We start from the raw sequence: 25,828 nt of genomic DNA on the forward strand, positions 1-25,828 counted from the left end.
ATTTTAGAAAATTAGAAAAAAATGAGGCATAGCCTTCCTTGTTATATAAAAATAATTGAACATGATTTAACTCTTTCTCATAGTTTGACTTTTATTTGATGAAGATCAAGATGCAGATCATTTTGTGCTTCAGTTATTTTGATGAATGAATATATGTGATGTGAACATAGAAAATGTGGACTATAGGACAGACCTGGTAATTAACAGTTGCTTTCCTTAAAATGTTTGTATTTTCCTCCTCATTTGCCTCTTTCTCACTGATAGTAATATGGGGAGACGGAACAAGGGAACGTAGGAATGGCAGACCAGGAGAGCCTGTGGTAAACATAAGAAGATTAGTTTTCTTTTTTCTTTTTCTTTTTTTGAGATGGAGTTTCGCTGTTGTTGCCCAAGCTAGAGTGCAATGGCACGATCTTGGCTCACCACAACCTCCACCTCCTGGGTTCAAGCGATTCTCCTGCCTCAACCTCCTAAGCAGCTGGGATTACAGGCGAGTGCCACCACGCGCAGCTAATTTTGTATTTTTAGTAGAGACGGGGTTTCTCCATGTTGGTCAGGCTGGTCTCGAACTCCTGACCTCAGGTGATCTGCCTGCCTTGGCCTCCCAAAGTGCTGGGATTACAGGCGTGAGCCACCGTGCCTGGCCTTTCTTTTACTTTTCTTTCCTTTATTTTTGAGACAGGGTCTCTGTTGTCCAGGCTGGTGCAATCTTGGCTCACTGCAACCTCTGCCTCTCAAGCTCAAATGATCCTCCCACTTCAGTCTCTCGAGTAGTTGGGACTACAGGCATCCACCACTATGTCTGGCTAATTTTTGTATTTTTAGTAGAGATGGGGTTTCACCATGTTGCCCAGGCTGGTCTTGAACTCTTGAGCTCAAGCAATCCTCCAGCCTCAGCCTCCCAAAGTGCTGGGATTACAGGCATGAGCCACCACGCCCAGCCACTTTTCTTTTTTTATGTGACAGGCAAATCAGCCATGCGAGCAGTTCTGAAAGAAGAATCCCAAAAATGTTTTTGAGCAATGTTAGCCTTTAAAGGACACAATCATTTTGGTGCTACATTCTGGTGAGTTAGTGGAAAACAAACCAAAAGTGGGCTAATTACTTTATAGTCATAGCTTATAGTCAGTCCTTTAAAGTGATTTAAAAATGAATAAAAGTAAGAGGGTCTAGAGACCAGTATAGTTTTATATGCTCATCTGTATTTTAGATTAAATCTATAGTAGATTTTTTTTTTTTTTTAGACTAGGTCGCTCTGTCACTCAGGGTGGAGTGCAGTGTCACAATCATGGCTTACTGCAGCCTCCAGCTCCTGGGCTCATGCGATCCTCCTGCCTCAGCCTCCTGGTAGGTGAGACTACAGGCTCATGGTACTGTGCCCAACTAATATTTTTATATTTTGTAGAGATGGGGTCTTCCTATGTTGCCCAGGCGGATCTCGAACTCCTGGGCTCAATCTGTCCTCCTGCCTTGGCCTTCCAAACTGCTGGAATTAGAGGCATGAGCCACCACGCCCAGCAGAAATTATTATTTTTGATAAATGTTGTTTATTTTCTTTTAAGGCTTAATATAGGTCTTCTCTTCATATTACAGTTTTTCTTCCTATTTGAATTAAGTTCAGATATATTTGAGATGTTCAGATAAATTTGAAAATTAAGTTTATCTTTTATATTTGCCTTTTTATTAACAGAAATGGATGATGAAGACTGTGAAAGAAGAAGAATGGAATGTTTGGATGAAATGTCCAATCTTGAAAAACAGTTTACCGATCTCAAAGATCAGTAAGTAGTGACTTTAGAAGGCCATTGTCACTGAATCTCAACCTTGTCACTTGTATAGTAGCACAAGAGCAACTAGATTCAGTCTCAGCTGTTTTCCCTTTTGTATTTTATGGGACTGACCAGTTTGAAAGAGGCTTCAACTATTGTTTGCCTACTAAAGACCTCATTAACTAAACTGAGGGTTTGGAGGCAGGGGTTTTTTGTGGGCTTGATCCCAGGAGTTGGAGACCAGCCTGGGCAACATCGGAAGACCTTGTCTCCATAAAATATTTAAAAATTAGCTGGACGTGGTGGTACGTGCCTGTGGTCCCAGCTACTTTTGAGGTTAAGGCAGGTGGATGGATTGAGCCCAGGAGGTCAAGGCTGCAGTGAGCTGTGCTCGTGCCATTGCACTGCAGCCTGGGCGACAGAGTAAGACACTGTCTTAAAAAAAAAAAAAATTAGTTCTGTCCTGCAGGATTATTGCCAAAATAAACACTGAGTTGTATCATAGTCTAAAGGTATTGGTGTGACAGCTGGCAAATTAGAATATTTGTAAGTGGCCTTATAAATAGGAGTAACAGGGACCTCCTGCCCCATTTTTGAGTTTCTTGTTCATTGAGCAACTAATTTTGTTATGGCTTCTTCATTTGTAGTTGAGACAAACAGTATGTCAGGTCATAAAAACATTGGTTTTACCTTCATTAGTCTACTTCCTCTTTGTTCTTTTAAAAAATTAAGTAGGCTGGGCCGGGCGCGGTGGCTCATGCCTGTAATCCCAGCATTTTGGGAGGCTGAGGCGGGTAGATCACGTGGTCAGGAGATCGAGACCATCCTGGCTAACACGGTGAAACCCCGTCTCTACTAAAAAATACAAAAAAAAAAAAAAAAAATTAGCCAGGCACCTGTAGTCCCAGCTACTTGGGAGGCTGAGGCAGGAGAATGGCGTGAACCCAGGAGGCGGAGCTTGAAGTGAGCGAGATCGCGCCACTGCACTCCAGCCTGGGTGACGGAGCGAGACTCAGTCTTAAAAAAAAAAAAAAATTAAGTAGGCTGAATACAGTAATACTGACTCCTTTTCAGGAAAGGTAGAGAGAAGCCAAGCAATTATTTATTTTGACAACTGGTAATGTCTATTCAAAATGATTTCTTTGTTTCTTTTAAACTCAGTGTTTAAATGACCTTTTCTCTTAGAATTGGTTTTATTGTTCTGTGGTTAAAACAAAAACAAACATTAATAGTGCCAAAAAGTAGTTATTTCAATTTTATTTTTTGTATTGGGAATTGACCATTAAAGAGTGATAGATATCTGTTTTGTGATTATGTGCATGAAGTCAAATAATGTAACTGAGTTCTCTGCTTGAGATGAAGGCAAAAATACATTTGATAGATTATTAGAATATAAATGATATTGGGAACAAATAATGTATAGAAATGGCAAATTGTTAACCTTTGTTGAGATTTTTAAATTAACATATTAATTTTTGCTTTGTTAAGACTTTATAAAGAACGATTAAGTCAGGTGGATGCAAAACTACAAGAAGTCATAGCTGGAAAAGCACCAGAATACTTGGAACCGCTGGCAACTTTACAGGAAAATATGCAAATTCGTACAAAGGTAGCAGGTAGGAAAGTGAAGAATCTTTTCCATATATAGAATGTAAACTCTTCAATAGCTTTAAAAGGTGTTTATCAAGGAAGTGTTTTATGTTGATGGGATTACAAGCATATTTACATCGACCAGAATATTTTAGTTAGCCCACAGTTATTGTATTTATTAAATACCTCTTGCTTTGCTCTGCTGCTGTGGGGGATTAAAAAAAAAAAGCCCTCAAGTTGCTTACAGTGTTGTTGAGAAGATAGTTCCACATGTGGTGAAACAACTGGAAACCATGATACTTTCATTAAGAGAGACTGTTACTATCACACTTTAATTCCCTATTAGATAAAGTGCTCTTGGCATTTTTTTATATGTAAAAGTGATAGGATTTTTTTTAATTTATAAAAAATTTAAAAAATGTTTGATCAGGATATTGTAGAACAGGAAACTTGCCTTGAACTAGATAATTTAATTTTCCTTTTTTACTTTGATAAGTTTGGTTACTCATTTGTGGCTACAAATAAACAAAGATGCACTATATTTGTATGGTTACATTTCAGTCTTATGTTTGTAAATGGGATCCAGGCTCAGTATCATGTCCTAGCACTCATAATCAAGGGATATATATGATTTTTCATAGTCAAAAACTAAACTTTAATTAGTGGAGATGCTGGTTGTTTTTCTCTTATGTGGCACTAATTGACCTTTATGTACCTGTTAGATAATACCTAAGGCATTGTTGATAATAAGTTCTTTTTACTAAACCATCCTTTAACCAGATTTTGTTTTTGAGTGCTTAATATTATGTAGATGATATGATACTCTTCACTGCTGTCTTTACATATTGACTTAACATACCCTTAGAAGTAAAAATATCCCTAATTTTCTTTGTTCTTTTAGGTTACATGGATGATCAGGAAATATTACTTGAGTCGATTATTTACTTTTCTACTCTGGCCTCTTTTATATTTTGATTTTGCAGAGTAGTGTGTGTGAATGTGTTGCTGATGACGTAGTTCCAGATATCTGTCTCTTGCCTTTACTATACAAACAGAGATAATTACATTTCTAGGGCCAACTATGGCATAAAGCTTAGAATACATATCCAGAGCTCTTTGCGTGCCATTTTTGTAGTGACGTATTTGCATGGCCATGTTACCTATTTTATACTATTGTCCTGTTAGGGTCTAAGTTAAACTATCTTGGGTATCCATCCTCTAGATAAAGTCCTGTCAGGAGCACTCCAGACATAATTGATTTTGTTATATCAGTTTATATACATTTACTTCTCGTGGAAGCTTTGGATTGAAAATAATAGTTAAAAAAAAAAAGTGGTTTTGGTGGGGTATAGTATCTAGCTGTTACTCTGAGTATATGTGATTGATGACACCAGAGTTTATTATCTCCGCTTCTATTTTGAGAAACTTGAGAGATTGTTTTTCACAGGAAAAGAGTTTTATTTTCATTTTGATCATTCTATGTCAAACATTTAGGAGTAATCTTTAGAAGAACAGATTAAGAACAAAAACTAGCAGTACAGTTTCTTTCTAGCTCTTATAATTTCTAATCTTTTTGGATATATATTTTAAGTGAGCTTTTTTATTTTTAGTCTTTAAAGACAAAGTTAGACTCACTTTTCAATTTTTTCTTGATTCATCTTATTAAATACAGTGAGGACAGAATTCCTGTAGGGAAGTGATAATGGAACTCCTCATTGCTAACATAATCAGAGTAATTGTGTTTGGTTGCAGGAATCTATAGAGAGCTCTGCTTAGAATCTGTAAAGAACAAATATGAATGTGAAATTCAAGCTTCTCGCCAGCATTGTGAGGTACTGTCATTTTGCATAACTTTTAAGCTAATTTCATCTCTTCAAGCCTTTTCTGAGTGTAGTAGTTAAAAAAGTAAACTAAGTAAAACAAAATTAAATAGTACTTTAGCTCATCATTTGTGTGTGATTAAAAAAAAAAGAATAGAGTTGCATTGGAAGCTGTATTGGAGATAGGACACAAAGAAAGGACCATAGAAAAAAACTGAGATAATTTTAGAAGTTTTGCAGCTGTTACTTTAAAAAGACTTTGCAATGATTATGTCACCTGGCATTACTGAAAATAGTAGTATAATTAGTATAATGTGGATTAGATTTACAAAATATACACTCAATGGTGCAGTTAGGATGTTGGGCTATAGAATTAGTTTCTGTCTGTCTAGACCTATTTCCACATCTTAGGGCAGAATTCTCTATTTATGGGGAAAAAATAGGTATATTTTTCTGTATGTTCTGTTTATTTTGCATTTAACCCATTTATGCTGAAGGTTGTAGTTTTTTTGTGTGTGTGAAAAATCAGATCTTGGTGATGACCTTGAGCAGTAGGATATAAATAACTCCCACAAGCTTAACATTCCAGTAATGGAATACTAGGCATAAATGGGTTAAAATATTTATAGCATTTAAAAAACATAGTGCCCACCAGGCATGGTGGCTCACACCTGTAATCCCAAGAGTTTAGGAGGCTGAGGCGAGAGGATTGCTTGAGCTCAGAAAGTCAAGACCAGTCTGGGCAACATAGTGAGACCCCCACCTCTACAAAAAATAGAAAAATTAGCTGGGCATGGTGGCAGGTGGCTGTAGTCCTAGCTACTCAGGAGGCTGAGGTGAGGGGATTGCTTGACCTTGGGAGGTTGAGGCTGCAGTGAGCTGTGATTGTGCCACTGCTCTGCAGCCTGGGTAACAGAGTGTCACCCTGTCTAAGAAATAACAACTACAACAACAACAAACAAAAAAACCCCATAGTGCCCATTTTGCTGATAACTTTTTATCAAATCTAGACAAGATTATAGATATACAGGTAGAAATAAGAGGACAAGTTCTATAACGATTCTTCTGTCACTTTAATGTGCCGTAAACTAAGAGTAGTTAGGTATAAAAATGATAGAGCTCATTGTTTCATTTTCATAATTACAACTGAGATTGATTATCTTTTTGGTGTTTACTAGCTGCTTGGATATTTTTTCCTAAGAAGTGCCTATTTGTATTTCTTGCCTTTGTGTTGGCTTTTAATCTTTTCCTCATTGACTATATAAGTTCTTTATATATTCTGGCTATAAATGCTTTGCTGGTTGTATGCTTTGCAAATCTTTTTGCCCAGGTGGTACGATGTTTTCACTCTTTCTGATGACTTGCTGCAAAGAAATTTTACATTTTAATGTTGTTGAATTTATTATCTTTTTATTTATGGGATGTGTTTTGTTTTCTTTTGTTTTGAGACAGGGTGTCACTCTGTCACCCAGGCTGGAGTGCAGTGGCATGATCATGGCTCACTGCAGCCTCTACTCCCCTGGTCTCAAGCCATCCTCCTGCCTCAGCCTCCTGAGTAGCTGGGACTACAGATGCATGCCATCACACCCAGCTAATTTTTAAAATTTTTTGTAGAGAAGGGGTTCCACTATGTTGCCCAGGCTGGTCTCAGACTCCTGGGCTCAAGCAGTCCTCCTGCATTGGCCTCCCGAAGTGTTGAGATTACAGGTGTGAGCCAAGGATGTGCTTTTTGTGTCTTCCTATTTTGAGGTAAAAAGATGTATTTTCCTTTAAAAGTTGAAATTTTGCTTTCAATATTTAGATTGCAAAACTACCTTTAATTAGTTTTTGTGTATGGTATAAAGTATGGTTCTAGGCCGGGTGTGGTGGCTCATGCCTGTAATCCCAGCACTTTAGGAGGCCGAGGTGGGCAGATCACCTGATGGCCATTTTCATGATATCGATTCTTCCTATCCATGAGCATGGAATGTTTTTCCATTTGTTTGTGTCCTCTCTTATTTCCTTGAGCAGTGGTTTGTAGTTCTCCTTGAAGAGGTCCTTCATATCCCTTGTAAGTTGTATTCCTAGGTATTTTAATCTCTTTGTAGCAATTGTAAATGGGAGTTCACTCATGATTTGGCTCTCTGTCGGGAGTTCAAGACCAGCCTGACCAATATGATGAAACCCTGTTTCTACTAAAAATACAAAAATTAGCTGGGCTTGGTGGCATGCGCCTGTAATCCCAGGTACTTGGGAGTCTGAGACAAGGGAATCGCTTGAACCCAGGAGGGAGGGGTTGCAGTGAGCTGAGATTGTGCCATTGCACTCCAGCCTGGGCAACAAGAGCAAAACTCCGGCTCAAAAAAAAAAAGAAAAAGTATGGTTCTAATTTTATTTTTTTGTGTATGTGGATAGGTAATGTCAACACTATTTATTACATACACCCTTGTTTCCCCACAACTCAGCAATTTTCTCTCTTTTTTATATCAAATGCCCATATATGAGCTGGTCTGTTAATAACCTTTTTCATTTGTTCCATATGTTTCATTTGTTCTGTCTGGCTATTTCTGCACCAGTACCACAGTATCTTTTTCTATTGCTTTTAGTCTAGTAAGTCTTGATAACTCTGTGACTTGATACTCTTACTTTGCTGTTTTTCTTCTTTTTTTTTTTTTTTTTTTTGAGACAAGTTCTTACTCAGTTGTCCAGGCTGGAGTGCAGTGGTGTGATCCTGGCTCACTGCATCCTCTGCCTCCTGAGTTCAAGTGATTCTCCTGCCTCAGCTTCCCAAGCAGCTGGGACTAGGCATGTGCCACCATGCCTGGGTAATTTTTTTTTTGTATTTTTAGTAGAGACGAGGTTTCACCATGTTGGCCAAGCTGCTCTCGAACTCCTGACTTCAGGTGATCTGCTTGCCTTGGCCTAAAATGCTGGGATTACAGGCTTGAGCCACCATGTCTGGCCCCAATTTTAATTAAAAAAAATTACTTTTTAAAACAATTATACTTCAAGTTCTAGGATACATGTGCAGAACGTGCAGGTTTGTTACATAGGTATACATGTGCCATGGTGGTTTGCTGCATCCATCAACCCATCATCTACATTAGGTATTTCTTCTAATGCTATTCCTCCCCTAGCCCTCCACCCTCCAATAGGCCTCGGTGTGTGATGTTCCCCTCCCTGTGTCCATGTGTTCTCATTGTTCAACTCCCACTTATGAGTGAGAACATGCGGTGTTTGGTTTTCTGTTTCTGTGTTAGTTTGCTGAGTATGATGGTTTCCAGCTTCATCCATGTCCCTGCAAAGGACATGAACTCATCCTTTTCTATGGCTGCATGGTATTCCATGGTGTATATGTGCCACATTTTCTTTATCCAGTCTTTCATTGATGGGCATTTGGGTTGGTTCCAAGTCTTTGTTATTGTGAACAGTGCCGCAGTAAACATACATGTGCATGTGTCTTTATAGTAGAATGATTTATAATCCTTTGGGTGTATACCCAGTATTAGGATTCCTGGGTCAAGTGGTATTTCTAGTTCTAGATGCTTGAGGAATTGCCATACTGTCTTCTACAATGTTTGAACTAATTTATACTCCTACCAACAGTGTAAAAGCTTTCCTGTTTCTCCACATCCTCTCCAGCATCTGTTGTTTCCTGACTTTTTAATGATCACCATTCTAACTGGCGTGAGATGGTATCTCATTGTGGTTTTGATTTGCATGTCTCTAATGACCAGTGATGATGAGCTTTTTTTCATATGTTTGTTTGCTGCATAAATGTCTTCTTTTGAGAAGTGTCTGTTCATATCCTTTGCCCACTTTTTGATGGGGTTGTTTTTTTCTTGTAAATTTGTTTGAGTTCATTGTAGATTCTGGATATTAGCCCTTTGTCAGATGGATAGATTGCAAAAATTTTCTCCCATTCTGTAGGTTGCCTGTTCACTCTGATGATAGTTTCTTTTGCTGTGCAGAAGCTCTTTAGTTTAATTAGATCCCATTTGTCAATTTTAGCTTTTGTTGCCATTGCTTTTGGTGTTTTCATCATGAAGTCTTTGCCCATGCCTATGTCCTGAATGGTATTTCCTAGGTTTTCTTCTAGGGTTTTTATGGTTTTAGGTGTAATATTTAAGTCTTTAATCCATCTTAATTAATTTTTGTATAAGGTATAAGGAAGGGGTCCAGTTTCAGTTTTCTGCATATGGCTAGCCAGTTTTCCCAACACCATTTATTAAATAGGGAATCCTTCCCCCATTGCTTGTTTTTGTCAGGTTTGTCGAAGATCAGATGGTTGTAGATGTGTGGCATTATTTCTGAGGCCTCTATTCTGTTCCATTGGCCTATATATCTGTTTTGGTACCAGTACCATGCTGTTCTGGTTACTGTAGGCTTGTAATATAGTTTGAAGTCAGGTAGCATGATGCTTCCAGCTTTGTTCTTTTTGCTTAGAATTGTCTTGGCTATATGGGCTCTTTTTTGGTTCCATATGAAATTTAAAGTATTTTTTTCTAACTCTTTGAAGAAAGTCAATGGTAGCTTGATCGGAATAGCATTGAATCTATAAATTACTTTGGACACAATGGCCATTTTCACGATACTGATTCTTCCTGTCCATGAACATGGAATGTTTTTCCATTTGTTTGTGTCCTCTCTTATTTCCTTGAGCAGTGGTTTGTAGTTCTCCTTTAAGAGGTCCTTCACATCCCTTAGAAGTTAGATTCCTAGGTATTTTATTCTCTTTGTAGCAATTGTGAATGGGAGTTCACTCATGATTTGGCTCTCTGTTTGTCTGTGAATGGTGTATAGGAATGCTTGTGATTTTTGCACATTGATTTTGTATCCTGAGACTTTCCTGAAGTTGCTTATCAGCTTAAGGAGATTTTGGGCTGAGACGATGGGGTTATCTAAATATACAATCGTGTCATCTGCAAACAGACAATTTGACTTCCTCTCTTCCTATTTGAATACCCTTTATTTCTTTCTCTTGCCAGATTGCCCTGGCCAGAACTTCCAATACTATGTCGAATACGAGTGGTGAGAGAGGATATCCTTGTTTTGTGCCGGTTTTCAAAGGGAATGCTTCCAGCTTTTGCCCATTCAGTATGATATTTGCTGTGGGTTTGTCATAAATAGCTCTTATTGTTTTGAGATACGTTCCATCAATACCTAGTTCATTGAGAGTTTTTAACATGAAGTCGTGTTGAATTTTATCGAAGGCATTTTCTGCATCTATTGAGATAATCATGTGGTTTTTGTCATTGGTCCTGTTTATGTGATGGATTACGTTTATTGATTTGTGTATGTTGAACCAGCCTTGCTTCCCAGGTATGAAGCCTAGTTGATTATGGTAGATAAGCTTTTTGATGTGCTGCTGGATTCAGTTTGCCAGTATTTTATTGAGGATTTTCATATCGATGTTTATCAGGGTTATTGCCCTGAAATTTTCTTTTTTTGTTGTGTCTGCCAAGTTTTGGTATCAGGATGATACTGGCCTCATAAAATGAGTTAGGGAGGATTCCCTCTTTTTCTATTGTTTGGAATAGTTTCAGAAGGAATGCTACCAGCTCCTCTTTGTACCTCTGGTAGAATTCGGCTATGAATCCATCTGGTCCTGGGCTTTTTTTGGTTGGTAGGCTATTAATTAGTGCGTCAATTTCAGAACTTGTTATTGGTCTATTCAGGGATTCAACTTCTTGATTTAGTGTTGGGAAGGTGTTTGTGTTCCAGAATTTATCCATTTCTTCTAGATTTTCTAGTTTATTTGCATAGAGATGTTTATAGTATTCTCTGATGGTAGTTTGTATTTCTGTGGGATCAGTGGCGATATCCCCTTTATTATTTTTTATTGGTTCTATTTGATCCTTCTCTCTTTTCGTCTTTATTAGTCTGGCTAGTGGTCTATCTAAAACCAGCTCCTGGATTCATTGATTTTTTTGAAGGGTTTTTTGAGTCTCTATCTCCTTCAGTTCTGCTCCGATCTTTGTTATTTCTTGTCTTCTGCTAGTTTTTGAATTTGTTTGCTCTTGCTTCTCTAGTTCTTTTGATTGTGATGTTAGGGTGTCGATTTTAGCTCTTACCTGTTTTCTCCTGTGGGCATTTAGTGCTATAATTTTCCCTCTAAACACTGCTTTAGCTGTGTCCCAGAGATTCTGGTATGTTGTGTCTTTGTTCTCATTGGTTTCAAATAACTTATTTATTTCTGCCTTAATTTCGTGATTTACCTAGTAGTCATTCAGGAGCCGGTTGTACAGTTTCCATGTAGTTGTGCAGTTTTGAGTGAGTTTCTTAATCCTGAGTTCCAATTTAGTTGCACTGTGGTCTGAGAGACTGTTATGATTTCCATTCTTTGGCATTTGCTGAGGAGTGTTTTACTTACAATTATGTGGTCAATTTTATTATTATTATTATTTTTTATTTTATGTTATTTTATTTTATTTTTTTTTGAGATGGAGTCTTGCTCTGTCCCCCAGGCGCGATCTCGGCTCACTGCAAGCTCCGCCTCCTGGGTTCACGCCATTCTCCTGCCTCAGCCCCCAGTAGCTGGGACTACAGGCGCCTGCCACCATGCCGGCTAATCTTTTGTATTTTTAGTAGAGACGGGGTTTCACCGTGTTAGCCAGGATGGTCTCGATCTCCTGACCTTGTGATCTGCCCACCTCGGCCTCCCAAACTGCTGGGATTACAGGCGTAAGCCACCGTGCCCGGCCTATGTGGCCAATTTTATAATAAGTATGATGTGGTGCTGAGAAGAACATATATCCTGTTGATTTGGGGTGGAGAATTCTGTAGATGTCTATTAGGTCTCCTTGGTCCAGAGCTGAGTTCAAGTCCTGAATATCCTTGTTAATTTTCTGTCTCATTGATCTGTCTAATATTGACAGTGGGATGTTAAAGTCTCTCACTATTATTGTGTGGGAGTCTCTTTGTACGTCTCTAAGAGCTTCCTTTATGAATCTGCATGCTCCTGTATTGGGTGCATATATATTTAGGATAGTTAGTTCCTCTTGTTGCATTGATCCCTTTACCATTATGTAATGCTCTTCTTTGTCTTTTTTGATCTTTGTTGGTTTAAAGTCTGTTTTATCAGAGACTAGGATTGCAATCCCTGCTTTTTTTTTTTGCTTTCCATTTGCTTGGTAAATATTCCTCCATCCCTTTATTTTGAGCTTATGTGTTTCTTTGTACGTGAGATGCATCTCCTGAATACAGCACGCTGATGGGTCTTGACTATCCAATTTGCCGGTCTGTGTCTTTTAATTGGGGCATTTAGCCCATTTACATTTAAGGTTAATATTGTTACGTGTGAATTTGATCCTGTCATTATGATGTTATCTGGTTATTTTGCCTGTTAGTTGATGCAGTTTCTTCATAGCGTCGATGGTCTTTACAATTTGGTATGTTTTTGCAGTGGCTGGTACCAGTTTTTCCTTTTCATATTTAGTGCTTCCTTCAGGAGCTCTTGTAAGGCAGGCCTGGTGGTGACCAAATCTCTCAGCATTTGCTTGTCTGTAAAGGATTTTATTTCTCCTTTGCTTATGAAGCTTAGTTTGGCTGGGTATGAAATTCTGGGTTGAAAATTCTTTTCTTTAAGAATGTCGAATATTGGCCTCCACTCTATTCTGGCTTGTAGGATTTCTGCAGAGAGATCCGCTGTTAGTCTGATGGGCTTCCCTTTGTGGGTAATCCGACCTTTCTCTCTGGCTGCCCTTAACATTTTTTCCTTCATTTCAACATTGGTGAATCTGATGATTATGTGTCTTGAGGTTGCTCTTCTTGAGGAGTATCTTTGTGATGTTCTCTGTATTTCCTGAATTTGAATTTTGGCCTATCTTGCCAGGTTGGGGAAGTGCTCCTGGATAATATCCTGAAGAGTTTTTTACAGCTTGGTTCCATTCTCCCTGTCAGTTTCAGGTATGCCAGTCAAACGTAGGTTTGGTCTTTTCACATAGTCCCATATTTCTTCGAGGGTTTGTTCATTGCTCTTAATTTTTTTTTCTCTAATCTTGTCTTCATGCTTTATTTCATTAAGTTGATCTTCAATCTCTGATATCCTTTCTCCTCTTTATCAATTCAGCTATTGATACTTGTGGATGCTTCATGAAGTTCTCATGCTGTGTTTTTCAGTTCCATCAGGACATTTATGTTCTTCTCTTAACTAGTTATTCCAGTTAGCAGTTCCTGTAGCCTTTTATCGAGGTTCTTAGCTTCCTTGCATTGAGTTAGAACATGCTCCTTTAGCTTGGACGAGTTAGTTATTACCCACCTACTGAAGCCTACTTCTGCCAATTTGTCAAGCTCATTCTCCGTCCAGTTTTGTTCCCTTGCTGGTGAGGAGTTGTGATCCTTTGGAGGAGAAGAGGTGTTCTGGTTTTTGGAATTTTCAGCCTTTTTGCACCGATTTTTCCTCATCTTCATGGGTTTATCTACCTTTGGTCTTTGATGTTGGTGACCTTTGGATGGGGTTTCTCTGTGGAGGTCCTTTTTGTTGATGTTGATGCTATTCCCTTCTGTTCGTTAGTTTTCCTTGTTAACAGTCAGGCCCCTTTGCTGCAGTCTGCTGGAGTTTGCTGGAGGTCCACTCTAGACCCTGTTTGCCTGGGTATCACCAGTGGAGGCTGCAAAACAGCAAAGATTGCTGCCTGTTCCTTCCCCTGGAAGCTTCGTCCCAGAGGGGCACCCGCCAGCTGCCAGCTGGAGCTCTCCTGTATGAGATGTCTGTCCACCCTGGCTGGGAGATGTCTCCCAGTCTGGAGGCACAGGGGTCAGGGACCCACTTGAGGAGGCAGTCTGTCCCTTAGCAGAGCTTGAGCGCTGTTCTGGGAGAAGATCCGCTGCTCTCTTTAGAGCTGGCAGGCAGGAATGTTTATGTTTGCTGAAGCTGCGCCCATAGCCACGCCTTCCCCCAGGTGCTCTGTCCTAGGGAGATGGGAGTTTTATCTATAAGCCCCTGCCTTTCTTTCAGAGATGCCCTGCCCAGAGAGGAGGAATCTAGAGAGGCAGTCTGGCTACAATGGCTTTGTGGCACTGCTGTGGGCTCCACCCAGTTGCAACTTCCTGGTGGCTTTGTTTACACTGTGAGGGGAAAACTGCTTACTCAAGTCTCAGTAATGGCGGACGCCCCTCCCCTCACCAAGCTCAAGTGTCCCAGGTCAACTTCAGACTGCTGTGCTGGCAGTGAGAATTTCAAGCCATTGGATCGTAGCTTGCTGGGCTTCATGGGGGTGGCATCTGCTGAGCAAGACCACTTGGCTCCATGGTTTCAGCCTCTTTTCCAGGGAAGTAAATGGTTCTTTCTCACTGGTGTTCCAGGTGCCACTGGGTTATGAAAAAAAGCTCCTATAGCTAGCCTGGTGTCTGCCCAAAAGGCTGCTCAGTTTTGTGCTTGAAACCCAGGGTCCTGGTGATGTAGGAACCCGAGGGAATCTCCTGGTCTGTGAGTTGTGAAGACCATGGGAAAAGCGTAGTATCTGGGGCAGAATGCACCATTCCTCACGGCAAGGTCCCTCATGGCTCCCCTTGGCTAGGGGAGGGAGTTCCCCAACACCTTATGCTTCCCAGGTGAGGTGATGCCCTACCCTGCTTTGGCTTGCCCTCCGTGGGCTGTACCCACTGTTTAACCAGTCTCAATGAGATGAACCGGGTACCCTAGTTGGAAATGCAGAAGTTACCCGCCTTCTGCGTTGATCTTGCTGGGAGCTGCCGACCTGAGCTGTTCCTATTCGGCCATCTTGCCAGCCACCACCAAAAAATTACTTTCATGTGGTGATGCACGCCTGTAGTTCTAGCTGCTTGAGTTGCTGAGGTGGGAAGATTGCTGAGTCCAAGAGTTCAAGACCAGCCTGGGCAACATAGCAAGACCCCATCCCTAGAAAAATTACTTTTTATTTTTTGCTGCTATATCAAAAATAATTTTGTATATTGATATCATATCCAGCCACCTTACATACCTCTCTTTTTTAATTAATTTTTTTTTTTTTAACTTTAAAGACATGGTCTCACTGTATTGCCCAGGCTGGAGTGCAGTGGCCTGATTGATTACAGCTCACTGCAACCTTGAACTCCTCTGCTTAAATGATCCTCCCACCTCGGGCTCCTAAGTAGTTAGGACTATAGGCATATGCCACCACACCCGGCTAATTAAAAATTTTTTTTTGTAGAGATGGGATCTCACATATTGCCCAGGGTGGACCTCTGTTCTTAATTCTAATAATTTGCATGCAGATTTTCTTATTTTCCATGTAGATAATAATGTCATTTGTGAATAATAGCAGTTTGTTTCTTTTATTCTCATCTTCCTCTTATTTGTTTTACTTGTTTTAATGGCACTGATAGGACCTCCAATACAACATGGAATAGAAGCAGTGAAAGCAAACATCGTTGTTATATTCTTGCTCTTAAGGGAATGCTTCTAACATTTTTCCAACAAGTATGATATTTTCTTTTGAGTTTTGGTAAATGCTCTTTGTCAAGTTAAGGAAATTTCCTCTTCTTTTTTTCTCAGGATTTTTACCAATAGTTAAATTTTAAATGCTTTGTCTGCATCTATTGAATTAGTCGTGGTTTTATTCTCATGATCTGTTGCTGTGGTGACTTAGGTTGTTAATGGATTTCCTAATGTTAAACTATTCTTGGATTCCAGGAATGATTCTTTTTCTTCTGTGTTTGCAAGTGAGATTTAATTGTCAATTCTTGTACTGTCTTTTATTTGATTACAAGATTCATAAACTGAGTTAAGAATATTCTGTATTTTTCTCTTCCATAGAAGTATATATTTAAGAGTGCAGTAGTTCCGTGAGTGTTTTGTACATCTTGTCTTTGTGATATACACATACACACACACACATTTTTTAGAGTTGGGGGGTCTTACTGTGTTGCCCAGGCTGGAGTGCAGTGGCTGTTCACCAGCGTGATCATAATGCACTGCAGCCTTGAATTCCTGGCCTCAAGCAGTCCTCCCATCTCAACCTCCCGAGTAGCTGGGACTATGCCACTGCACCTGGCTATGATATGGATTTTTAATAGTGTCATACTCAATAAGTTGGAAGAAAGTAGATAGAACTCATTTTGGTGAATTATTTGAGAGTGAGTTTACAGCATGATGCACTATTACCCCTGAGTCCTTTAATGTATATTAGAAACAAATGAGGAACATTCTTTTACATAACCAAAGTATAGTCATCAAAGTCAGGAAATGGGTTGGGTGCAGTGGCTCATGCCTGTAGTCCCAGCGCTTTGGGAGCCTGAGGTGGGAGGACTGCTTGAGCTCAGGAGTTTGAGACTAGCCTAGGTAACAAAGCAAGACCCTGTCAAAACAAAACAAAACCAAAACAATAAAACTGGGCGTGGTGGCACACACCTGTAGTCCCAGCTACTCGGGAGGCTGAGGCAGAGGATTGCTTGAGCCCAGGATGTTGAGGCTGCAGTGAGCCATGATCGTGCCACCACACCCTAGCCTTGGTGACAGAGTGAGATCCTGTCTTAAAAAAAAAAAAAAAGAAAAAAAAATCAGACCACATGTTGTCATTGTCATTGCATTTAGTTTTCATGTCTTTTTAGTCTCCTTCAGTGTGAAACAATTCTTTAGTCTTTTCTAAACTTTCATGATCTTTACATTTTTGAAAATTTCAGGCCAGTTATTTTGTAGAATGTTCCTCAGTTTTGAGTTGGTCTGCTATTTCTTCATGATTAGAATCAGGTTTTGCAACTGGCAGAAAAATCCCAGCAGTGATGCTGTGTTCTTCTCATTGAATTCTGTCAAGCAGTACACAGTTTTGATATGTACCATTATTGGTGATATCCACTTTGATCACTTGATTTAAGTGATGTCTTCCAGGTTTCCCCAGGTAAACTTACTTTTTTCCCATTGTGATAAATATTTTGAGGAGAAGGACTTTGAAACTATGCAAATACGTTGTTCCTCATAACACATTCAATTAATTAATTTATATAAATACTGACTCCTTTTTTAAACTCATTTTTTGGTCTACTTTATCTTTCCCTTACTGAGGGAAACATGTCAGAATTTCTGTGATGGTGGATTTGTTTATATTGCTGTTTTTTTTAAAAAAACAAAATAAAAAAAATGCAGGGTCTCCCTTTGTTGCCTAGGCTGGAGTGCAGTGGCGTGATCACAGCTCACTGCAACATCTGTCTCCTGAGTTCAAGCGATCCTCCCACCTCAGCATCTCCAGTAGCTGGGACTGCAGCCATGTGTCACCAGCCTGGCTACTTTTTATATTTTTTTTTTGTAGAGATGGGGTTTTGCCATGTTGCTCTGGCTGGTCTCGAACTCCTGGGCTCAAGCGATCTGCCACCTTGGCCTCCCAAAGTCCTCAAATTACAGGCCTAAGCCACTGCACCTGCCCATCTCTTTGTATTTTTTTTTCAGTTTTCTTTTTCTTCTTTCTTTTTCTAGAAACAGGGTCTCTGTCACCCAGGCTTGAGTGCAGTGGCATGACCTAGCTCATTGAAGCCACGAACTCTGGAGCTCAAATGATCCTGCACCTCAGTCTCCCAAGTACCTGGGACTATAGGTGTGTGCCACTGTGCCCAGCTAATTTTTAAAAATATTTTGTAGAGATAGAGTCTCACTTTGTTGCCCAGGCTGAGTTTTCTTCTTTATTTCTTAAAAAGTCCAACGTATCATTCTCTTCAAAATAGTAAAGTCATTCACCATTTGAGATTTGGAGGCCAAAGGTACTAATGTGAGGTGCCATACAGTTAGCTATAGGCACAATGTTGTATGGCAGATCTCTAGAACTTAATCATCTGGCATACTGAGACTTTATACCTGTTGAATAGCAACTCCCCATTTCCCCCTCCGCCACACCTGGCAACCACCATTGTATTCTCTGCTTCTGTGTGTCTGACTAGTTTATATACCTCACACAAGTGGTATCATCCACTGTTTTCCTCCATGACTGGCTTATTTCACTTAGCGTGATGTCAATATGCTGCTGATAATGATAGGATTTCCTTCTATTCTAAGGCTGAATAATATTCTGTTGTATGTATTGACTACATTTTCTTTACCCCATTCATCTGTCTGTGGGTATTTAGGTTGTTTCCACATCTTTGCTGTTGTAAATAGTGCTGCAATGAATGTGGGAGTACAAATATTTCTTTGAGATCCCGATTTCAATTCTTGAGGTTTAATACCCAGAAGTGGGATTGCTGGATCATATGATATTTTTTTCAGGATGCTCCAGACTGTTTTCTTTTTAAAAAAGCAATTAATTTTAAATTGACAAATGTTAAAATTGTATATACTTAAGGTGTATAGCATGATGTTTTGATATATGTATATGTTGTGGAATGATTAAGTCAAGTTAATTAACATATCCATCACCTCACATACCATTTGTTTTGTGATGAGAACATTTAGAACCTACTCTTTTAGCAAGTTTCCAGTATACAATACATTATTATTATTATTAGTTTTTTTATTTTTAGAGATGGGAGTCTTTCTGTGTTGCTCAGGCTGGCCTTGAACTCTTGCCCTTAAGTGAGCCCATTGCCTCAGCCTTCCAAGTAGCTGGGACTACAGGTGTGCACCACTACATCTGGCTACAAGACGTTATTATTACCTGTCATAATATCCTGTACAATAGATCTCTAGAACTTATTCCCCCTGTCTAACTGAAATTTTGTACCCTTTGGTGAACATTTCCCATACCCTGCCCCACTGCCCACTCCCACGTTTCTTGGTAACCAGCATTCTACTCTTCTATGAGTTTGATTTTTTTTACATCCTACATGTAAATGAGATCATATTTATCTTTCTATGCCTGACTTATTTAACTTTAGTAATGTCCTCTACGCTCATTCATGTTGTCACAAGTGACAGGATTTCCTTCTGCTTTAAGGCTGAATAGCATTCTGTTGTGTGTATGTATATCAGTTTTCTTTATCCATTCATCCATTGATGGACACTTAACATTTCGTCAATGGATGAACTTCCATATCTTGGAGGTGAATAATGCTGTAGTGAACATGGGAGTGCAGATATCTTTGACATACTGATTTCATTTCCTTTGGATATATACCTAGAAGTGCAATTGCTGGAAATTGTATTTTTTTTTCTTTTTCTTTTTAAATTTTTTATAGAGACAGAGTCTCACTGTGTTGCCCAGGCTGGTCTCAACTCCTGGGCTCAAGTGATCCTCCCACCTCGGCCTCCCAAAGTGCTGGGATTACAGGCATGAGCCACTGTACCCTGGCCTGTAGTTATATTTTTAAATTTTTGAAACGTCTGTACTGTTTTCCATAATGGCTGTACTAGTTTAAGTTCCCAAGAGTGAACAAGGGCTCCTTTTTCTCCACATTCCTGCTACCAACACTTGTTATCTTTTGTCTTTTTGTTTGTTTGTTTTTGAGACAGTCTTGTTCTGTTGCCTAGGCTGGAGGGCAGTGACACGATCATAGCTTACTGCAGCCTCAAACTCCCAGGCTCAAGCAGCTCTCTCACCTCAGCCTCCCAAGTAGGTAGGACTATAGGCATGTGCCACCATACCTGGCTAGTTTTGTTTTATTTTATTTTATTTTTGTGGAGTTGGGGTCATGCTCTGTTGCCCAGGCTGGTCTCAAACTCCTGGCCTCAAGTGATCCTCCCAGCTTGGTCTCTCAAAATGTGGAAATTACAGGCATGAACCACTGCACCCAGCTTGTTGCCTGTCTTTTTGATAATGGCCATTCTAATGGGTGTGGGGTGATAAATCATTGTTGTTTTGATTTGCATTTCCCTGATGATTAATGATACTGAGCATCTTTTCATATACCTGTTGTCCATTGTATGTTTTTGGGGGAATGTCTATTCAAGTCTTTTGCCCATTTTAAAATCTGATCATTTGGGCTTTTGCTACGGAGTTGAATATTTTCTTTCTTTCTTTCTTTTTTTTTTTTGTTGACACAGAGTCTTGTTCTGTCACCCAGGCTGGAGTGCAGTGGTGTGATCTCGGCTCACTGCAACTTCTGTCTCCCGGGATCAAGCGATTCTCGTGCCCCAGCCTCCCCAGTAGCTGGGGCTACAGGCATGTGCCACCAGGCCTGGCTAATTTTTTTTGTATTTCTAGTAGAGGCGGGATTTCACTATGTTGGCCAGGCTGGTCTTGAGCTCCTGATCTCAAGTGATCCACCCGCCTCGGCCTCCCAAAGTTCTGAGATTACAGGCGTGAGCCACTGTGCCCGGCCGAAGAATTTCTTATATATTTTGCATATTACTGCCTTATCAGATATATGGTTTGCAAATATATTCTCCCATTTAGTAGGTTGCCTTTCCTTTTTTTTTTTTTTGAGACGGAGTTTCGCTCTTGTTGCCCAGGCTGGAGTGCAATGGTGTGATCTCGGCTCACTCCAACCTCTGCCTCCTGGGTTCAAGCGATTCCCCTGCCTCAGCCTCCCGAGTAGCTGGGATTACAGGCATGCACCACCATGTCTGGCTAATTTTGTATTTTTAGTAGACATGGCATTTCTCCATGTTGTTCAGGCTGGTCTGGAACTCCTGACCTCAGGTGATCCACCCACCTCAGCCTCCCAAACTGCTAGAATTACAGGCGTGAGCCACTGTGCCTGGCCTTCAGTAGGTTGCCTTTTCACTCTGTTGTTTTCTTTGCTGTGCAGAAGCTTTTTAGTTTTGGTAGTCTCACTTGTCTATTTTTGCTTTTGTTGACGTGCTTTTTGTGTCATTTCAAAGAAAGCAGTGCCAAGACCAGTGTCATGAAGCTTATCTTCTACGTTTTAATCAAGGAGCTTTACAGTTTCAGTTTTATATTTCAGCTTTTACATTCAGCTCTTACGTTTAAGTCTTTAATCTGCTTTGATTTTATTTTTGTTTGTGTTGTACAATGAGGGTCCAGTTTCATTCTTTTGCATGTGGATATCCAATTTTTCCACCATCATTTTATTTTTGGATTTTAACATTGATTTAATAATCTTATTTAATATACAGTTCTTACAAAAGTTGTCCCCCAAAACGTCATTTAGTTTTGTTTTGTTCAGTTTTATTTTTCAACTAATCCTGGACCCACCCAAGGATCAAGCACAGAATTTGGTTTCTTGTATCTTTTGTTTCCTTCACTTCTTACCTCCCTCTTATTTATTGCTTTGCCTTTCCTGGTCTTGACATTGTTGAAAAGTCCAGGAAGATTATCTTGGAGGTTTCACAGTCTGATTAGTCTTTTGCTTCCTCATGATTAGACTCAGATTTAATATATTTGGCAAGAATAGCTTATGGATAATGTCCTGTACTTCCCATTACCATCTGGTGGATTTGTTTCATTACAAGTTATTATTTGGTCCTTTGGTTATGGTGAAACTGCACAGGTGTCAGTCTACAGGAGAAAGGTTGAATAAACTCTGCTTCATTCCTGCAATGGAGTACCATGAGGATGTAAAAAGGAATGAGGAAGATCTCTATGAATTGACATGAAGTGATTTCCAGATGTCTAAACAAAAAAGCATGCCAAAAAAAAAAAAAAGAGGTGTAGATACTATGCTACTCTTTAAAAAAGAGGGATAGAAATATAAATGCTTGTCTATATTGCTTGCTTATTTTTGTGAAAAGAAGTACAAAAAGCTAGTGAAAAAACCTACAGGAGACCTACAGGAGAGAGAGAGGAAGGGCAAGAAGACAGGAGGAGGATTAAGATTTCTTTTAAGAATTCCTTGGCCTGTGGTTTTAACTTTTAAGCATACAAGTATTTTTCGTAGAAAATATAATGAATTGAGAGAAATAAGTGTTGGAAAGGATGTGGAGGAATGGAAACCCCTGTGTACTATTGGTGGGAATGTCAATTGGTGCAGCCATTTTGGAAAACAGTATGGAGGTGCCTCGGAAAACTAAAAGTAGAACCACCATATGAGCCAGCAACCACTCTTCCAGGCATACATCTGAAGAAAACGAAACCAGTAGCGCAAAGAGATATGTGCACTCCCTTGTTCATTGTAGCATTCCAACACCATCTTTTGAAAAGACTATTTTTTTCCCATTGTGTATTCTTGGCACCCTTGTTGAAGATCACTTGACTGTACCTGGATGGGTTTATTTCAGGGCTCCCTCTTCTGTTCCATTGGTCTGTATGACAGTACTATACTGTTTTGATTATTGTAGCTTTGTAATATATTTTGAAATGAAGTAATGTAATGGTTCCAGCTTTGTCTTGCTCAACATTATTTTGGCTATATGGAGTCCTTTGTGGTTCCATTATGAATTTTAGGATTGTTTTTTCTATTTCTGTAAAAAATGCCACTGTCATGACAGAACATGAACCAGAAAAAAGAAAAACCCACTGGTATTATGTTTTGATGAGACAATGTCTTGTTCTGTCACTTAGGCTGGAATGCAGTATCATGATCATACCCACTGTAGCCTTAAACTCGTGGACTCAAGTGATCCTCCCAAGTCAGTCTTCTAAGTATAATAGTTGGAATTACAGGCATGTGCCACCCTGCATAGCTCCAGTGGTATTTTGATAGGGGTTGTGTTGAATCCATAAATCACTTTGAGTAGTATTGACATTGCAACAATATAAGTCTTCCAATCCACGAACTCTGATGTATTTCCATTTGTGTCTTCTTTAATTTCTTTTATTGATGTTTGTCGTTTTCAGTATACAAGTCTTTCAGCTCTTAGGTTAAATTTATTCCGAATTGTTTTATTTCTAATTGTTTATTCCTAATTGTTTTATTGTTGTGGTTGTAAATGGGATTGTTTTCTTAAATTTCTAATATTGGCCGGGCGCGGTGGCTCACGCCTGTAATCCCAGCACTTTGGGAGGCCGAGGTGGGCAGGTCATGAGGTCAGGAGATCAAGACCATCTTGGCTAACATGGTGAAACCCCGTCTCTACTAAAAATACAAAAAATTAGCCGGGCGCGGTAGCAGGCGCCTGTAATCCCAGCTACTCAGGAGGCTGAGGCAAATGGCGTGAACCCAGGAGGTGGAGCTTGCAGTGAGCTGAGATAGTCCCACTGCAGTCTGGCCTGGGGGAAAGAGCGAGGCTCCGTCTCAAAAAAAAAAAAAAATTTCTAATATCTCCTTGTATTTTTATCAGTCTTTGCTTTATATTTGTATCTATCTATGTATATATATATATAGAGAGAGAGAGACTTATCATACTCACACATTTTAGAATTTTTATATCCTTCTAAAAAATGTAATATTTATCCTTTTTTTAATGCTCTTCTGTCCATGTTTCAGAGACAGAAAAACATTAAAAAGGGATTTAAAAAGTCTCTTTTGTCTGATAATTAAAATGGCCACCTTAGTTTTATTTGGCATGGCATTTGTCTGATATAATTTTTTTTCATTTTTTTAAAACCTTTTTTTCTGGCCTTATATTTTATGTTATCACTTTTTAAATAGCATATATCTTGATGATTTTTTAAAAATCCATTTTAACTACTTCTACTTTTTAACTGACAAATTTAGTCCAATTACATTTATAATGATTATAGTGATTACTTTGATGATGATGCTAATGATGATGATGATGATGATGATGATGATGATGATGATTTTTTGAGACAGGGTCTCATTGTCGCTCAGTTGGAGTGCAGTGGTGTGATCGTGGCTCACTGCAGCCTGAAACTCCTGAGCTCAAGCAATCCTCTTGCCCCAGCCTCCCAAGTAGCTGTGACTACAGGTGCAAACCACCACATCTGGCTAATTAAGAAAAAAAAAGTCTTTTTGTACAGGCACAGTCTCGCTATGTTGCCCAGGCTGGGTCTTGAGCTCCTGGGCTCAAGCGATCCTCCTGCCTCAGCCTCCCAAAGTGCTGGGATTATAGGCATGAGCCACTGTGCCCAACCCATATTTTGATATTTAATGCTAACGTATTTTGAGTTTTCCATTGGTTCTGATTTGTCCTTTTTAATTCCCTCATAACTTTTTTGGAGGGGCTAATTTATCAAGTTTTAAAAATTATGTCATAAAGTTATATCCTCTATTTCTGTTAGTGATTACCCCCATACCTTCCATTTCTATTATTTTAATAATTGCCTTAAATTTTCAGCATGCTTATCTACATTAATAGAATCTAAAAATTATTAACTCTGCCCACCTTCTTACTATAAAGGACCTTACAACCCTCTAACTCCAGTTATTCCCTCCCAAATTATAATACAAGTTATAGTTGTTCAGTATTTTAGTTACATCTTGCTTTTTACCCTCAAATGAGACATTATTTTGGTCTCATATAGTTAGTTCTTTTTAGGTTTATCCGTATTTTATTGGTTTCTTGCTCACTGTTTTTGAGTTACAACCCTTCCATGCAGGCTCCTTTTTGCTTCCCTTAAAGAACATCCTAGGCATCCCTTCACTAAGAGTCTGTTAGTGGTAAACTCAGTTTTTATTCATCTGAAAATAGCTTTATTTGGAATAATTCTTGAAGGGAAGTTTAGGGGAATATAAGATTCTAGGATGACAGTTATTTTCTCTTAAAGTTTTTAGGATCTTACTTTCCACAGTCTGTGCTTAAGAGCAAGTCTGCAGTCATTTGTCGATAAGCTGGGTTTCCTTCTTACTGGCCGCATTTAAGCTCTTGGTTGATCTTCGGTTTTTCTGCTGTGTGTCCCCATATAGATTATTTTTCTCTCTCCTGACTTGGGTTTGTTGGGCTTTCTGAACTCATATTTTCCTTCAGTTCTGGAAATTTCTCAGCCATTATATTTTCTGATATTGTCTCTGTTCCATTTTCTCTACTTCCTTCTTCCAGAACTCCATTATCTCTTTGTTCAGTAAATTATTATCTGAAGTTCTTTGCTGTCTAAGTCTACTGTTTTTTACTTCTTCCATATCTCACAGCTTATTTCCTATGTTATGATTCTGACCTAAGGCAGACTTTATTGGTAGGAATTCTGTGAGCACTGGTCAGAGGATGTAGCTCCTCAGTCTCTGCTTTTATTTCTGCTGGATTGTTTCAGCTAGACATCATGGTGTGCCACCAGCCAATGACTAATTTTGTGCTTGGGATTTCTTGGAAGGTGCGGGTTTGAATTTCTGAAGGTGCTGTGTTTGAATTTCAAGTACATGGAGGTCATGCTTGAGAGGACATACTTTCAGGAAAAACTTTTCCCCCCTCTTACTGCCTAGGCAGAGACAGACATATTTACCTCAGGTGGATCTTTTTGGTTTACTTTTACATTGTAGTCCTTCAGGGCTTTGTGCAGAGATCCCAGTTCCAGTTCCCTACTCTGCTTAGACCCAGGACCTTTCTCTGTTTCCCAGATAGCGCTGAAAAGCATGCCTCTAGGTTATTGATACCAGCAGATTCCTTTAAGGAAGCCACAGCTTCATCAGGTTAACATGCTGGTTTCTAGCTCCTTGTTGATTTGGCTCCTTGGGGATATCCCTTATTTTCTTATTTTTTTGTAGGGATGGGGGTCTTGCTATGTTGCCCAGGCTGGTCTTGAACTCCTGTTCTTCAGCAATTCTCCCACCTCAGCCTCCTAAAGCATTAGGATTACAGGTGTGAGCCATGTGTCAAGCCACAGCTTTATTTTCTTAAGAGTTTAAGAATATCTTTAAAAGGATGTTTGTGGTATTTTATCCAGGAAATCTATCTAGGTGTATTGGGTATCTAGTCCACTGTATTGTAAGAAGCAGAAGTCAACAAGTAGTATTTTTATTTAAACACGTTGGTCTTCTTCTCTTCTATCATTTTTCAGCTTTGAAAGC

General features: G+C 39.4%; 1 protein-coding gene across 5 annotated transcripts in view; it reads left to right on the forward strand.

Moving 5' to 3' along the window:
* BRMS1L (BRMS1 like transcriptional repressor) overlaps nucleotides 1–25,828 on the forward strand; it is a 45,753-nt gene that overhangs the window by 3,429 nt on the left and 16,496 nt on the right. For 2 of the 5 annotated variants that reach the window (XM_054530038.2, XM_054530039.2), the window contains exons 2-5: nucleotides 1,245–1,347; nucleotides 1,691–1,781; nucleotides 3,258–3,385; nucleotides 5,112–5,191. In XM_054530038.2, the coding sequence (XP_054386013.1) occupies nucleotides 1,245–1,347; nucleotides 1,691–1,781; nucleotides 3,258–3,385; nucleotides 5,112–5,191 (402 nt within the window). Of the gene's footprint in view, nucleotides 1–83; nucleotides 197–1,244; nucleotides 1,348–1,690; nucleotides 1,782–3,257; nucleotides 3,386–5,111; nucleotides 5,192–25,828 lie in introns of all 5 variants that reach the window. The other 3 variants (XM_054530040.2, XM_002824687.3, XM_054530041.2) reach the window with 2 other exon arrangements.

The sequence above is a fragment of the Pongo abelii genome, chromosome 15, assembly GCF_028885655.2.
Source record: "Pongo abelii isolate AG06213 chromosome 15, NHGRI_mPonAbe1-v2.0_pri, whole genome shotgun sequence".
Classification (NCBI taxonomy): domain Eukaryota; kingdom Metazoa; phylum Chordata; class Mammalia; order Primates; family Hominidae; genus Pongo; species Pongo abelii.